The sequence below is a fragment of the Durio zibethinus genome, chromosome 9 (genome assembly GCF_047325235.1).
Source record: "Durio zibethinus cultivar Kanyao isolate XHJ-2024 chromosome 9, ASM4732523v1, whole genome shotgun sequence".
Classification (NCBI taxonomy): domain Eukaryota; kingdom Viridiplantae; phylum Streptophyta; class Magnoliopsida; order Malvales; family Malvaceae; genus Durio; species Durio zibethinus.
Genome location: NC_143170.1, coordinates 27211456 through 27226127, shown reverse-complemented (window position 1 = coordinate 27226127; position 14672 = coordinate 27211456). Strand labels below are relative to the sequence as shown.

Genomic DNA, 14672 nt, shown 5'->3' with positions numbered 1-14672 from the left:
TTCATGGCATTCAAGTGTGCACCATTTCCATATGACTGCCTAACATATTTATCGTTGATCGTGGTATCTGCCATGACTGAATTAGCCATGCTACACAGTAGATGTTTTCTGTACTGGTATACACAGTTGTGAGAATGGCGAATTCATTCTGTTTCCCAGAGTCACAGAAGTTGTTGCCACATGCTTGGGAACTATTTCGTCACCATTTATTATATGTAGCGTTCCAAATGAGCGAGGACACAGCCTCAACACTAGTTGAACGATACAGGCACAGTCCATTGCCAAATTCATTTCTTAAAGCATCTAACTTACAGCCATCAAAAAGGACCCTTTTCGTTACAACTTCCGCTAGAACGTTTGGCTTTTTTTTCAATTGTCTTCCATAAGCCTGATAAATCTTGTGGGGGAAGAGATTGGTGCAATCATAAATTACAGCGTCTAGTACTGAATCGATGCCATTAGCGACTTCAGCCCGCTTTTAACAAAGCTGGCAACTAGTGGTTGATGAACCAGCAACCACATGCCTTGTACAAGCACAAATTTCCATTCCACCACAATCAAAGTAATTGACCTGAACAGCTTGGATTAGCTGAGCACTTGGTTCAGGTAACTTTTCAAGTGGATCGCAAGGTAGTAGCTGTAGCAGCAATAATCAACCCTTTAATCCTAATTCAAATCAATAGAAGTGTTATAGTTCAGGGGACAAATTACTAATTAATCATAATTGAAATTTAATCAAAATGCACTGTAAACGACTAAAACTTCAAAATATGCAAATGACTGACTGAAGTTACTTTGACAAAATTTAACAGATAGAAGTTTATTGTAGAAATTTTATTCTTTTCCATGTAATTACATTTGATTAGTACTGCCGAATTTTCATATGCTTAGATTGAAAGAAGCATAAGCAAGGATGCCAGGTCCCGCTCAAGTTTGGCCATTTCTTCCTGGGTAAGTGTTATCCACGCTTCTATTCCCTTACCATCCCTGGTGTCCAGGAAAATGGTAGCCCTCCTTAATCTAAAAGTAGTTCCAAACCAGAATGGCTTTCCCCATCCAAAATAGGTGTCATAGAATTGGAATCGACACCACCTAGAAAAACCAAACATCGGATTCTTATTGAATTCTTCAAATGTGCTTCTTGTTAGGAATGTGGGGTCCATCCCATGTGTTATTTGATCAATTAAAGACCATAGGCCTTAGTCTTTTAATTGAGCCTTAGATATTAAAAGAAAGGGGGGTTGTCTTTGGCAATTAGAGTGTGGCACCATAAGCCGAAAAGCAACAAGAAAAGTCAGAAAGATAGAGAGAAAAATGAGAAGAGAGAGTTAGTTAAACGAAAGTCGATCCGTGGATCGATTGAGTTGAAATTTTATCAATAGATTTATGATTCAAAGTTCTACATTTTGAATGATAGAAATTTGATTTGAAGTTATCTAGAAACAAATTCATGATGTATTTGTTGAGTCACCTATTTGGTGATATTTCTTCAATTATCTCTTTAGTTGTTGATTAGCTTTAGTTTTAATTGAAGGAGAACTTTGTATAACCATTATTTGATAGTGAATATTTTTTTAGTGGTCTATTTTTTTTCCTTTCATTGGAGGGCTTTTCACATAAATCTTGATGTGTTTTATTTTTTTTGCATTTTGGATTATTGATTGTTATTTATTGCTGTGGGTTTATTGTGATATATTGCTTCTACATTATTGTGTTTATTGTTGCAAGCCTAATAAATGGTATTAGAATGAGGGTTATTTTTTAGACATCGATACAGAAGTAATCCAAGATAAAAGTAAATTCTATTTGAGATCATAGATGGTGATATAAGTTCTATGATAAAATTGACAGCATCAAATTATTCAATTTGAAAACCTATAATGGATGAACATTTATACTGCAAAGATTTGTATGAGCTAGTATTAGGTGATTCAGCTAAATTAGCATATATGAAAGTTGAAAGCTAAAAGAAGTTAGGTAGAAAGACACTAGCTACAATAAAAAAATGAGTTGATATCATTGTGTTCCATCATGTAACGCAAAAGATAGATACCCACACTATTTTGGAATAATTGACAGCATTGTATGAGAAGAAAATAGGTATGAATAAAGTTATGTTTGTTAAAAAGCTTACAAATTTATAGTAAAAGGATGAATAATCGGTTACAGAACACTTGAATGATTTTCAAGATATATTTAATCGGATGACTATTATAAGTCTTAAGATGGATGATAAAATGAATGCATTATTTTTTTTTGAGTTCATTACCAGATAGTTGAAATACTCTAGTTATGACTATTTTCAATTCAGTTCTTGATTATAAAGTGACATTAGAGATGGTAAAGAACAATATACTTAACGAAGAAACAAGGTAAAAAGATTTAAACCTTGAGAATCAAGCTTTGGCAACAGAGAATAGGGTTAAAAACATTGACAGAGGTCAGAACTCAAAAGGTTGTAATAAGTTTAACTATAGATCCAAGTCTAGAGATAAAGTGAAGTACTTTCATTATGGTAAAGTAGGTCATATAACCGATACTACAAAATCTTAAAGCAAAAGTGAAAAGATAAGAAAGGTAAGAGTTTAAATTATGGCAATATTACAACAGTAAATTCAATAGTGATTCAGTTATTTTGATTTGTACAAATGGTGATAGTAATCATGTTGATGATCCCGATATTAAGTAAATAGTTGACACAAAAATAGCATATCATTGTGTTCCTAATAAAGAATTATTTACAATTTACAAAGTAAGAGACTTTGGTTACACTAAGATGAAAAATAAGAATGTATTACAGATTGTTGGGATTGATGATATTATTATGCAAACTAGTATGAGCTGCATGTTAACTTTGAAGGATGTCAGATATATTTCAGATATAAGCATGAACTTACTTGCTATTAATGTTTTTGATAAGAAGGGATATACGAGTCGGTAAAAGAATGGGCAGTGAAAGTTTTTTAAAGGATTTATGGTAGTTGTAAGAGGAAAACTATGCTATATAATATGTAAGACATTGATGCAAGTGAATGGCAACCATATAAATACCATTTAGTATAGTGTTTTAACAAATACATGGTAAAAAAGGCTAAAACACATGAGCAAAAAAGGGGTTAAAGGTTTTGGCAATGCAATATTTCATTACATTGCCAAATGTATGTTTCTCGATTCATATGATCATTGTTTGTTTGGTAAGCATCGTAGAATTTTTTTTTGTAAGTGTTCTTAGAGAAAAGAAAACATATTGAAATTGATTCATTCTTATATATGTCATACTATTAAGGTTAAGTCATTGGATGGTAGCATGTATTTTGTTACTTTTATTAATGATGCTTCATATAAGACTTGGGTATATATATTGAAAAATAAAAGCTAGGTATTGTAGTATTTTAAAAAATTTCATGCCATAATGAAAGGATGACAAAGTTACCCTTGAAGTGTATTTGGACTGAAAATGGTAGAAAATACATATTCAAAGATTTTAAAAAATACTGTTCAAAACATGGGATCAGGCGTGAGATGACAGAACCTGTAACATTGAAGCATAATGATGTAGCTAAAAGGATAAACTGCACCATTGTGAAAAAAACCATAAGTATGTTGAGGATGGTAAAATTATCAAAGCCATTTTGGGGTGAAACAGTTAACACAGTTTGTTATTTGCTTAACAGATCACCATCAGTTCCTTTAGGCTTTGACATTTCAAAAAGAGTATGGACAGAGAAAGATGCTTCATACTCTCATTTAAAAGTTATCAGGTGTAAAGCATTCATGCATGTATCAAAAAAGCAAAAATCAAATATTGACAGTAAAGTCAAACAGTGTATATTTGTATGATATGATGATAAAAAATTTAGCTACAGGGTATAAGATTTAGTGAAGAAAGAGATAGTGAGAAGTAAAGATGTGATTTTTCATAAAAAAGAAACCATAGCAGACCTTGAAAAAAATGAGAAGACTAGATAGATTACTATTGAGTGTGATGTTTGAACATCGATAGGAGTTCCACTGGAAAGAGCCAAAAATAATGAAAATGAGTAAGAGATAGAACTTGGAGATATAAATGAGCCAGCCACAGCTAGTGACGAGCCAGATACAATCAGTTTTGAGCAGGGAGAACAATCCTCTTTACCTGAAAATGTTGAGCGGGGTGAACAGTCTTTTTCACTAGAGAATGTTGAGTAGAGGAGCTATCTTCAGCATTAGTTAATGTAGAGTCTTAACTTAAGAGATCTACCAGAGAGCACAGGCCATCCACCAGGTATCTAAATTTAGATTTTATTTTAGTTACCATTAAGGATGAGCTAAAAAGCTTTTAAGATGTGCAAACAACTCTGAATAAAGAGCACTGGTTAAAAGCAATGAAAAAAGAGATAAAGACATTATCAAAAAAATGGTACATATGATCTTGTTAAACTTTCAAAAAGAAAGAGGCCATTGAAAAATAAATGGGTATTCAAGTTGAAAAAAAACGGTGACAAACTAATGAGGTACAAAGCTTAAATAGTGATAAAAGATTTTTCTCAGAGACCTAGCATCGATTTTGATAAGATATTCTCTACAATTGTGAAGATGAGTTTCATTAGAGTAGTATTATGATTAATGGCTAGTTTGAATCTTGAGATTAAGCAACTTGATGTCAGGATTGCATTCTTGCATTATGACTTGTAGAAGGACATTTATATAGATCAGCTAAAAGGTTTTAAAGTAAAACAAAAAGAACACTTAGTTTGTAAATTGAAAAAAAACTTGTATGACTAGAAACAAGCTCTACAATGGTATAAAAAATTTGATTCTTTTATGATGAGTCATGGTTATAAAAGAACGACAGCAGATCTTTGTGTGTATGTCAAAATTTTTTTTGATATTAACTTTATTATTCTCTTATTATATGTTGATGATAAGTTGATTATGGAACAAAATGCTAGTATGGTTCACAAGTTGAAAGAACAATTGTTTAAGTTTTTTGAAATAAAAGATTTAAGTCTAGCAAAGAGATTCTCGATGTGGATATTAACTGGGATAGGAGAGTTAAAAAGCTGTGATTATCACAAGAAAAATATGTTGAACGAATACTTAGTAGATTTAACATGCAACATGCTAAATCAGTTAGCAATTCACTTGCCAATTGTTTTCATTTAAGTAAGAAATCTTGTCTAGTAACTAAGAAAGAGCAACTAGATATATCCAATATTTTTTATTCTTTTGTAGTTGGTTCTTTGATGTACCTTATGGTTTGCACATGACCTAATATTGCTCATGCAATTGGTGTAGTGAGCAGATTTCTTTCTAATCTAAGAAAGGTTCATTAGGAATAGTAAATGATTTTCAGATATTTAAAGAACATCTAAAAAATGTATTTGAGTTATAAAGTTTCACAATTAGTTTTAAAAAAGTTTACTAATGCTAACATAGCAGGTGATTGTAATGGTAAGAAATCTACTTTAGGGTATTTATTCACTTTTGCTGGAGGAGCTATGTCATGGCAGTCTAACTTACAAAAGTGTTACCTTGTCAACTAGAGAGGCTGACTATATTATAGCAACCGAGGTAGGTAAAGAAAGGCTTTTGATAAAATATTTTTTTTTTGAATTGGGGTTGAATCAGAAAGATTATATGATGTTTTGTTACAGCCAGAATGCTTTAGATTTGAGTAAAAATACCATGTAACATGCTAGAACAAAGCACATTGATGTTAGATATCACTAGTTATGTTCAATTATTGAGGAACAGTAGATGCGGTTGAAGAAAGTCCTTAGTAAGAAGAATGCAACAAATATATTAACTAAGACACTTCCTAGGAAAAAGTTTGAGCTGTGCAGTATCTTAGTTAGAATGGGTTCCTTGGCCAAGGTAAATTCCAAATGAAACTGCTATGATGATGAATCTCCTCCTAATGGGGTTGAAGGAGGAGATTGTTAGGAATGTGGGATCCATCCTATGTGTTATTTGACCAATTAAAGGCCATAGGTCTTAGTCTTAAGCCCTAGATATTAAAAAAAAAAATGGGGCTGTTTTGGCAATCAGAGTATGGCATTGAAAGTCAAAAAGGAAAAGAAAAGATAGAAAGAAAAAAAAAAGGGAGAGTTGATTGAAAAAAAGTTAATTCGTGGTCCGATTAAACTGAAATTTTGTTAGAAGGTTTATTATTCAAAGTTTTACATTCGGAACGGTGGAGATCGGGTTTGAAACTTTATAGGAGCAAATCTAAAGTGTATTTGTTGAGTCACCTATTTGGTGATATTTCTCTAATTATCTCTATAGTTACTAAGTAGCTCTAGTTTTAACTAGAGAAAAATTTTGTATAACAATTATTTGATAGTATATATTTTTTTAGTGGTTCGTAATTTTTTCTTTATATATTAGAAGATTTTTCATGTAAATCTTAATGTGTTTTATTTTTCTTACTTTTTGGATTATTAATCGTTATCTATTGTTATGGGTTTATTACGATATATTTCTTCTACGTTGTTGTGTTTGTTGCTTTAAGTCCAACACTTCTCACCATGTGAGGTATTCACCAATCATCATTTACCTTCTTTATGGAATCATGAACTTTTACATCTAGAAAGCTAAGGAGCATTTTCTTTCCAATCACTGCAGGTTCCAACATTTTCAGGTGGGCCACATTTCCGATTCATTGTTGTGGCATTGGTGGATTCATTCTTTTCCGCAGATTCACAGTAATTACTGTCATGGCAAAAGCTTGATCATTATTTTCTGTAGTTGTAGCAGCTATCATGGCGGACCAAATGAGCGCAGACACAGCCTCAAAGCGTGATGGATGATACAAGGGTTGTGCAGTTTTGCCAATTTCTTTTCTTATTACTTCTATGTTAGAGCCATCGAACACGAACCTCATTGTTACAATGTTGCCTTTATGTTGTGGCAAATGTAGATTTTTGTTAACAACCTCCCAATAATCTGATAAATCTTGTGGTGGTAAGAGAAAGGCGCAATCGTGGACAACCCCACGGATTCGATCTGCCCGAGAAGCAACCGCTGCCCAGCTTTTAACAAAGCTCGCTGCTGCTGATGCATCAGCTACGACATGATTAACAGAAGCACAGATTGCCATGCCACCGCAAGAAAAGTAATTCACCTGTATTGCTAGCATTACCTGATCATCATCATCCCCAGCACTTGATTCAGGTAAACTTTCACAATCAACACCGGGCTCCAGTTGTTAAGGCAGACCAATCCCAGGTTCTTCAAGAACAATGGACATGTCGGAGGCTACCCGAGCTTCAATATAAATGACACCTTCGTCATCACAGTCAATAGTGAAGCCATCCTTGACTCTTCCCGCAAATGGATAAAAAGGGGCTAATGTTTTCAAGAGGGACTCTTTAAGCTGAAAAGATTTTGCTCTGGGGTTTTCGCCAGCTGATTGACAACGAATAGAATAGAATTATGGGGTTGAACAGACGATGGTAAGGGAACGAATGGAGCCGATCTAGAAGAGAAAGTTTATGGGTTCTCAAGTGTTGTGGGGTTGAAGATCAAGGTTTGACAGTTTCTCTAGACAGAATTTCTACTTCCATCATTTTATTTCTACTTACAAGCAATTTTTAGCCTCCAATGGGCACTATTTATTGATGTTGATTGATTACGGTATATAGCTGCAATTATTTTACCAATTCATATATTTTTATAGTCAGAACTCCAAGTTCATGCTGAGAGAAATTGTCATGTAGTTTTCTCCTTTATTTTTTTAATTGATTCTTTACTAGGAAGAGAACTTAGCTATAGATATTGCTACCAACGACGACAGGTAGATTATGATATAATAATGAAAAGAGATATATGAAATTTTATAAATGAAATTCATGAAATATTTTATTAGAAATGAGTAAATAAAAATTAAAATAAAAAAAAATGATAAATTAAAAGATTTCATCACATAAATCAAGCGTGTAAAATTTAAAAAATTTTAATATATTTATTAAATAGATATTTTTAGTAAAAATAGTTATAGAATTTTTATTGTTGAGTAAGTATTGATTAAATTTGAATTATAAATAATATTTTTAATAATTTTTTTTACATATTATTAATTTTCACATTAAATTTTATCAATTTAAATTTTTTATTAAAATTTTTATTTACTTATTTTTAATAACAAACTTCACGAATTTTATTTATGAAACTTCATATAAGTTTTCTCTGATATAATAGTATGATATGAATATAATATGAAAAAAAGTGATATAATTTAATATTTTAATAAAAATTATATATAGATTTAATAAAAATTAAAATAATATATTTCATATTTTTGTGTTAACATAAATTACAATATACAATTTTAATATAAAACATAATATGAATATACAAATTATTAATGTTTTATATAATATGAATACACGAACTATTAAATTTAAAAAAAAAAAATTTTAAAAATTCATCTCAGGTCTCAAATTCACTTTTGTTTGTAATTTGTTGATAGAATTGTTGAACCTTTAATTTTAAAGATAAAAAAAAAAAAAAATCCATTTTTAACATCTTTGAATATAAAAATCTAACAATAAACAAAATTAAGTCAAATTTAGTTGGTTTGTCTAAATATTAAGTTGTCATCCATGGCAAAGTTTAATTAAAATATCCTTTTAAAAATTTATTCTTTTAAAAATTGATTCTAACATCCTCGAATATAAAAAATCTAATAATAAACAAAATCAAGTCAAATTTAGTTGGTATGTCTAAATATTAAGCTGTCATCAATGGTTAAGTTTAATCAAAATATCCTTTAAAAAATGATTCTTTAATAAAAACTAAATTTATATGCCAAACTTTAAATGAATATTAATTCTTTAATATTTTCATGGGGTAAAGGGAAAAACAAATAACACAATGATTGTAGAAAAAATTATTAAAATAATTAAAAAAAAAAAACAAAACAAAAGTATGTTTCTCCACTCAACTCAACAAATATAGGATAAACTTTAAAATAACAAATTTTTTAGGGGTAGCACATTTAAAAATACTTAGTAGTTTATGTAGAGTAGTATCTTGCTTTTTTAATTTCTTCGTAATTGAAGATAAATATGAGTGTAAACAAAAAAAATATCTAACAAGTAGTTCGTGAATAAGTTTTATTTTTATTAATTTATATTTGTTTATTAAATTTAACAAATTATCGCAAATGATATTTTAAAATTTGTTAATTAAAAAAATTCAGTAAAATTTCTTCATATTTCATTTGATTATAACTTGAAGTGTAAAAAAAAAAAGTGTTCAACAAGTAATTCGTAAACATGTTCAATTTTTATTCGTTTTTATTCATTTATTAAACTTAGTAAGTGATTATAAACATCATTTCAAAATTCGTTAATTAAATTAATAAATTACGAATATATTAAATTCATTTATATTTGATTCGTTTACTCATTTAAAGACAAATGTCTTTTCTATTAATGCAAGTTTATAAAAAAAAAAGACATTGTAATTGGATACTTCAAACATGTATAAAGGGAAAAAAACCTTCATAACATTGAATAAAAGTCATGACGGGAAGAATAAAATATAATCATCTCATTAGGAAATAAGTTACGCCAATTTTTATATACGAAAAGTCTATTATTCTGAGAAAATGTCTATATTTTAAAATTATAATTAAATTAAATATTTTATTAATAAAATAATTTATTGACCAAAGTTCAATTCAAGTCAAGCCAAATCCATGAGCTATTGGGCTGCCAAGCCCAATGACAATGTAGTTTGGAGATTTCGGCATAAGATTCAAAAGGTATGCCTCTAGCTGTTTGACCTAGTAACCAAGTAAGCCTTAAAAAGAGAAAGGGTTAAGGTTCAACCTCAGTTTCTCCCCTCCCCTTGTTATAGGGCTCTGTTTTCCTTGAAACCAAAAAAAAAAAAGTATTGTTCATTTTCGTACAGCTATTAGTCCTTTGGAAGGCTATTCATTGGTCCAAAGCTGGCACATGACAATGGATATCTAACCATTGAAAGCTTCTTCCTTTACTGTCCAATTTCACGAGACTGATTCAACATAAAAACAATGTTCTGCTTTGGTTTTTCTCGTTGGTGTATTTTGGACCTCGAAATATGCCAGCACCGATCATATCGAACAAGACTATTCTAGAATAAAACAACAATCCAATGGCAAAAATTAGACCAAAATGTATATATTAGACAAATAATAATGACTGGTATTTAGCAGCGTGAAGGGCTCTAAGACGTCTCAATGCTACCTAAAATCACATATGATAATATGATTTTTGGTATTTTCGTCTTTATGTTCTCATTTGAGCCGGCCGGGCCAACCGTTTTTAAACAAAAAAATATCACATTATTTGTTTTGTTTAATAGAAATCTAGGTGAGAGGGGACTATCCCAAATTGGAGTATACAATAAATTTCAACAAGAACTTACATTAAATATATAAATCATTTAAATGTTAGTATAAAATCGAACCTAATTAAATTTTATAAACGAAATATTATATTTTTACAAATTTAATCAATCTAGTTGACAAAAAAAGACTTTTTTTTTGTAACATAATTATTGGAGGCATTTAATGATCAAAATAGTATTATGATCTTTTTTTTTTATTAGAGGCTGTCAATAGGCAATTAAGAGCATTTAAGATATTTGAGTCGATCTGATATGTTCAGTATCACATCAGCTCAACCATGTCGTTGTTGTTCTCCATTACTTTCTTGCCTCTCACCTACATCTAGATATTATCATTTCAGGTTCCATCTTGCTCTAACTCTTTATATTTCTCTCATTTTGATCTCTCTTATTCTGATCTTTGACTTTTAAGAGTATTTTAGATATTCGAGTTGACTTGATATGTTTAGTATCACATCAGTTCAACCACGTTATTGTTGTTCCCCATTGGTTTCCTACCCCTCACTTATAAATATAGACATTCAAGTATTATCATTTCAAGTTACATTTTATTCTAACTCTTCACATTTCTCTCATTTTGATCTTTCTGATATCTGACTTGCGTGTGGAGGTGCAAATGCAAAAAACACTCCTTACCTTTACTTTTATCGGCTCTCTTCCTTATCTTGTTCTCTCAAAAATATCCTTAGATTGAAGTTCGACATAAACAATAATAATGTATAATTGCTGCAGAAATTGGCAATGATTTTGGGTGTCGGACTGCCACCTAACATTTTCCTGATATTAGGTGTAAACAGAATGTCTTACATCAAATCAGTAAAATATTGGTGAATTCCCATAAAATGGGAGTTGTAAACGATATGTAAACAACCAATATCCTTCCAACAACCAATATCCTTCCACCTCAAAGGTATTATCGAAAAACATTTTCATTTAAACTCTAATTATTAAAATTACGAGTACAACATTCTATTAATAAATCTATTTGGCAGATGAAAAATAATTTTCAATCTGGCTTAAACGGCTCTGTCTAATTAATTGTGGATGCACTTCTTAACTTGTTGCTTGCCAACTTCATTGTTACACTTCCATAATGAAACTAATAATTCAACATTACTTTTCAGTAGTTTCCCAAGCTGCCTGTTTCAATCAATCAATCAAGGGGCTAGATCAGATTGAAATTGAGAACAAGGACATGACAAGGAAATCTTATCCATTACATTGTGTGCAGATTTTTTAAGGTCAAAAACTGTAAAAATCAAAGAGAATACATGGGACTGCAGAAAATGACATTTACCTTATTAAAGTTTTTGCAAGTACAACGTGTAAATCCATATTTACAACCTAGGTAGGAAGTTACAGACAAGTTGTAGATCCGAAGTGTTAGGAAAGACAAGGAGATAGGTATGTTAGTGATTGCTCCATGCATGTTGTTCTTGTATTTCTAAGTTTAAGGATGCAGCCATGAAAGCCAATAATTCTCATTGTTTTTTAATATTCTAGAAAGCTAGAAATCTTTGAGGATAACGATTTACAAGAAAACCTGCTTTTTTTTCCTACATAATGTATCCTTGCTTGGTAGTAGGGTCTTTCAGAGCTTTGTTGAATATATTCTAGAAAAGAGAGAAAAGGGGAGAGAGTGAGAGTGAATTGGGGAGGAATGGCTCATGGTTATTTACCAAATGAGTTCCAGATCCAGGATACAGAAAGGATTGATGAAGTGATTGGTCTTGATCTCAAGCTTTCCGCCATGGCCTTCAGTTCTTACCCTTTTAAGCCTCTAATGGGGAATAATGCTGCTGGCTGGAGCCTCCACTTATCAGAAGAAACCAGAGATACTAAGAGGTTCAGACGAACTGTTAGCATTCCTGAATCAATTGGAAGTAACTGTAATCTTTCCAGTGGTGGAAACAGCGATGACAGCCTGAGCCGTAGCAGCAGCACTAGTAGCTTGAATAGCTTATCAAGGCTGCAATTCAGAGATCATATATTGACTTACAATCAAAGATACCTTGCTGCTGAGGCTGTAGAAGAGGCAGCGGCAGCCATGATCAATTCTGAGGAAAGTGGAGCCGAAGAAGAAGAAACAGCCGATGGGATGAGGCTTCTTCAGCGTCTCATTGCTTGTGCTGAAGCTGTGGCTTGTCGTGACAAATCACATGCCTCAGCTTTGTTATCCGAGCTTCGTGCGAATGCGCTGGTCTTTGGCTCTTCATTCCAGCGGGTAGCTTCTTGTTTTGTTCAAGGTCTTGCTGATCGTCTCGCTTTGGTTCTACCATTTGGGCCGGTTGGCCGTGTAGCACCTGTGATGAACATAATGGACATTGCCTCAGACAAGGAAGAAGAAGCTTTCCGCCTTGTTTATGAAATTTGCCCACATATACAGTTTGGTCATTTCGTAGCTAATTTATCAATATTGGAAGCCTTTGAGGGAGAGAGTTTTGTCCACGTAGTGGACTTGGGGATGACCCTTGGTTTACCACATGGTTACCAATGGCGCCATCTCATCCAAAGCCTTGCCAACCGGGCTGGCAAACGACCCTGCCGCCTGCGGATAACCGCCGTTGGCCTGTGTGTAGGTAGGTTCAACATCATTGGTCAAGAGCTTAAGGCCTATGCAAAAGAATTGGGAATGAATTTGGAGTTCTCCATTGTGGAAAGCAACTTAGAAAACCTGAGGCCTGAAGACATCAAAGTATTTGATGGAGAAGTACTTGTTGTGAATAGCATTCTTCAGCTGCATTGTGTTGTTAAAGAAAGTAGGGGAGCTCTAAATTCCGTTCTTCAGATGATTCATGAGCTCGCACCGAAGGTTTTGGTGCTGGTTGAGCAAGACTCAAGCCACAATGGACCGTTCTTTCTAGGGAGATTTATGGAAGCACTGCATTATTACTCAGCAATTTTTGACTCCCTGGATGCCGTGTTACCCAAGTATGACACCAGGCGTGCCAAGATGGAACAGTTCTACTTTGCAGAGGAGATAAAGAACATTGTGAGTCGTGAGGGACCCGATAGGGTTGAGCGGCATGAGAGGGTGGATCAGTGGCGTAGGAGAATGAGCCGAGCAGGATTTCAGGCTGCACCACTCAGGATGATAAGCCAGGCCAAGCAATGGCTTGGGAAGAATAATGTTTGTGAAGGTTACACTGTTGTGGAAGATAAGGCATGCTTGGTTCTTGGCTGGAAATCCAAGCCAATTGTTGCAGCTTCTTGCTGGAAATGCTAAAAAAAATCATAGCTGCCAAAACTTTGTTCAAATTCAACACCAATAAGACAATTCCCTGTAGTGGAAATGGGTGGCCATGTAATCCAGTTATCTTTGTGATTTCCTGCTTAAAAACTTTGTTGTTGTAATAAACAGCTCCAATGGCTGCGGGCATTGGGCTTGAACTTGAACTGTTCTGGTGATTGAGCACATGAAATAAAGAAAATTTGTTTTTGGTGTGTGTACATGGAGTACTGGATTCCCCAAATTAATGTGATTAGCATTCAATTCATTCTTTCAATGACTAAACTGACTTTAACTTGTTCAATTTTCTTCCAATTTCTTGCAGGTTTCTTTAAAGTTTCAAAAAAATATCTCAGCCCATTTTCAATCACCATGGCTCAAAATCAAGGCCGGCAAATCACAAGTTTGATTACTGGAGTTTGAGTTTTCGATATGATCAATGAATTTTTTTTGTTCTATATGAACAATACTTGGCTTAAACTATTAAATTGTTAAATCATGACTCTTATTAGATAAAATTATTTTTACCTTGTTTGATCTTTTTTTAATAATACGAGACAAAAGGTATGATTTGGATAAACAAATTATAAAAGAAGTTGACTAATAATTCGAAATTAACACAAGTAACTCTGGCTTTTATAGCTGTCAATAGCATAATTCCCACATCCTTATGAAGTTTTAATGTTAGATTTTATCTTTAAATTATATTACTTTTTACGATTAAGTATTTATTTTTAAAAAATTATATTTAAATATTCGAATTTGATTTTTATCAAATATTTTATCCATACACTAATTCTATTAATGATAAATTGATACAGTTAATAAATAATTAATAATATTACGTGACACATTTTTATTAGTTAATATTTGTCACATCAATAATTAATATTAGTCATGCAAAGTACTTACGAAAATAAAATTTTTTGAATAAATTATATTTTATTTATTTTTTTAAAAAAGCAAACTGCTATATTATATTCTCATTGTACAATCTTCAAATCTTCTTACCAAGCATATTGCTTATTAACAATTAAATCATATTTTAAGTATTATGCAATATAGT

At 32.0% G+C, this 14672-nt stretch overlaps 2 protein-coding genes across 2 annotated transcripts; one reads left to right on the top strand and one right to left on the bottom strand.

The window, feature by feature from the left end:
* Window positions 1-6640: 6640 nt before the first annotated feature.
* On the bottom strand, window positions 6641-7296 carry LOC111303755 (limonoid 1-O-acetyltransferse-like). The gene is made up of 2 exons (XM_089765234.1): window positions 7267-7296; window positions 6641-7180 (listed from the first exon to the last, which is right to left on the bottom strand). Exons 1-2 carry the CDS (start codon window positions 7294-7296, stop codon window positions 6641-6643), a joined length of 570 nt encoding a protein of 189 aa, XP_089621360.1.
* A 4708-nt stretch (window positions 7297-12004) lies between these two features.
* LOC111317880 (GRAS family protein RAD1-like) lies at window positions 12005-13819 on the top strand. The gene has a single exon (XM_022920385.2). The coding sequence runs from the start codon at window positions 12038-12040 to the stop codon at window positions 13601-13603; it is 1566 nt and encodes a 521-aa protein (XP_022776120.2). The 5' UTR covers window positions 12005-12037; the 3' UTR covers window positions 13604-13819.
* Window positions 13820-14672: the final 853 nt, after the last annotated feature.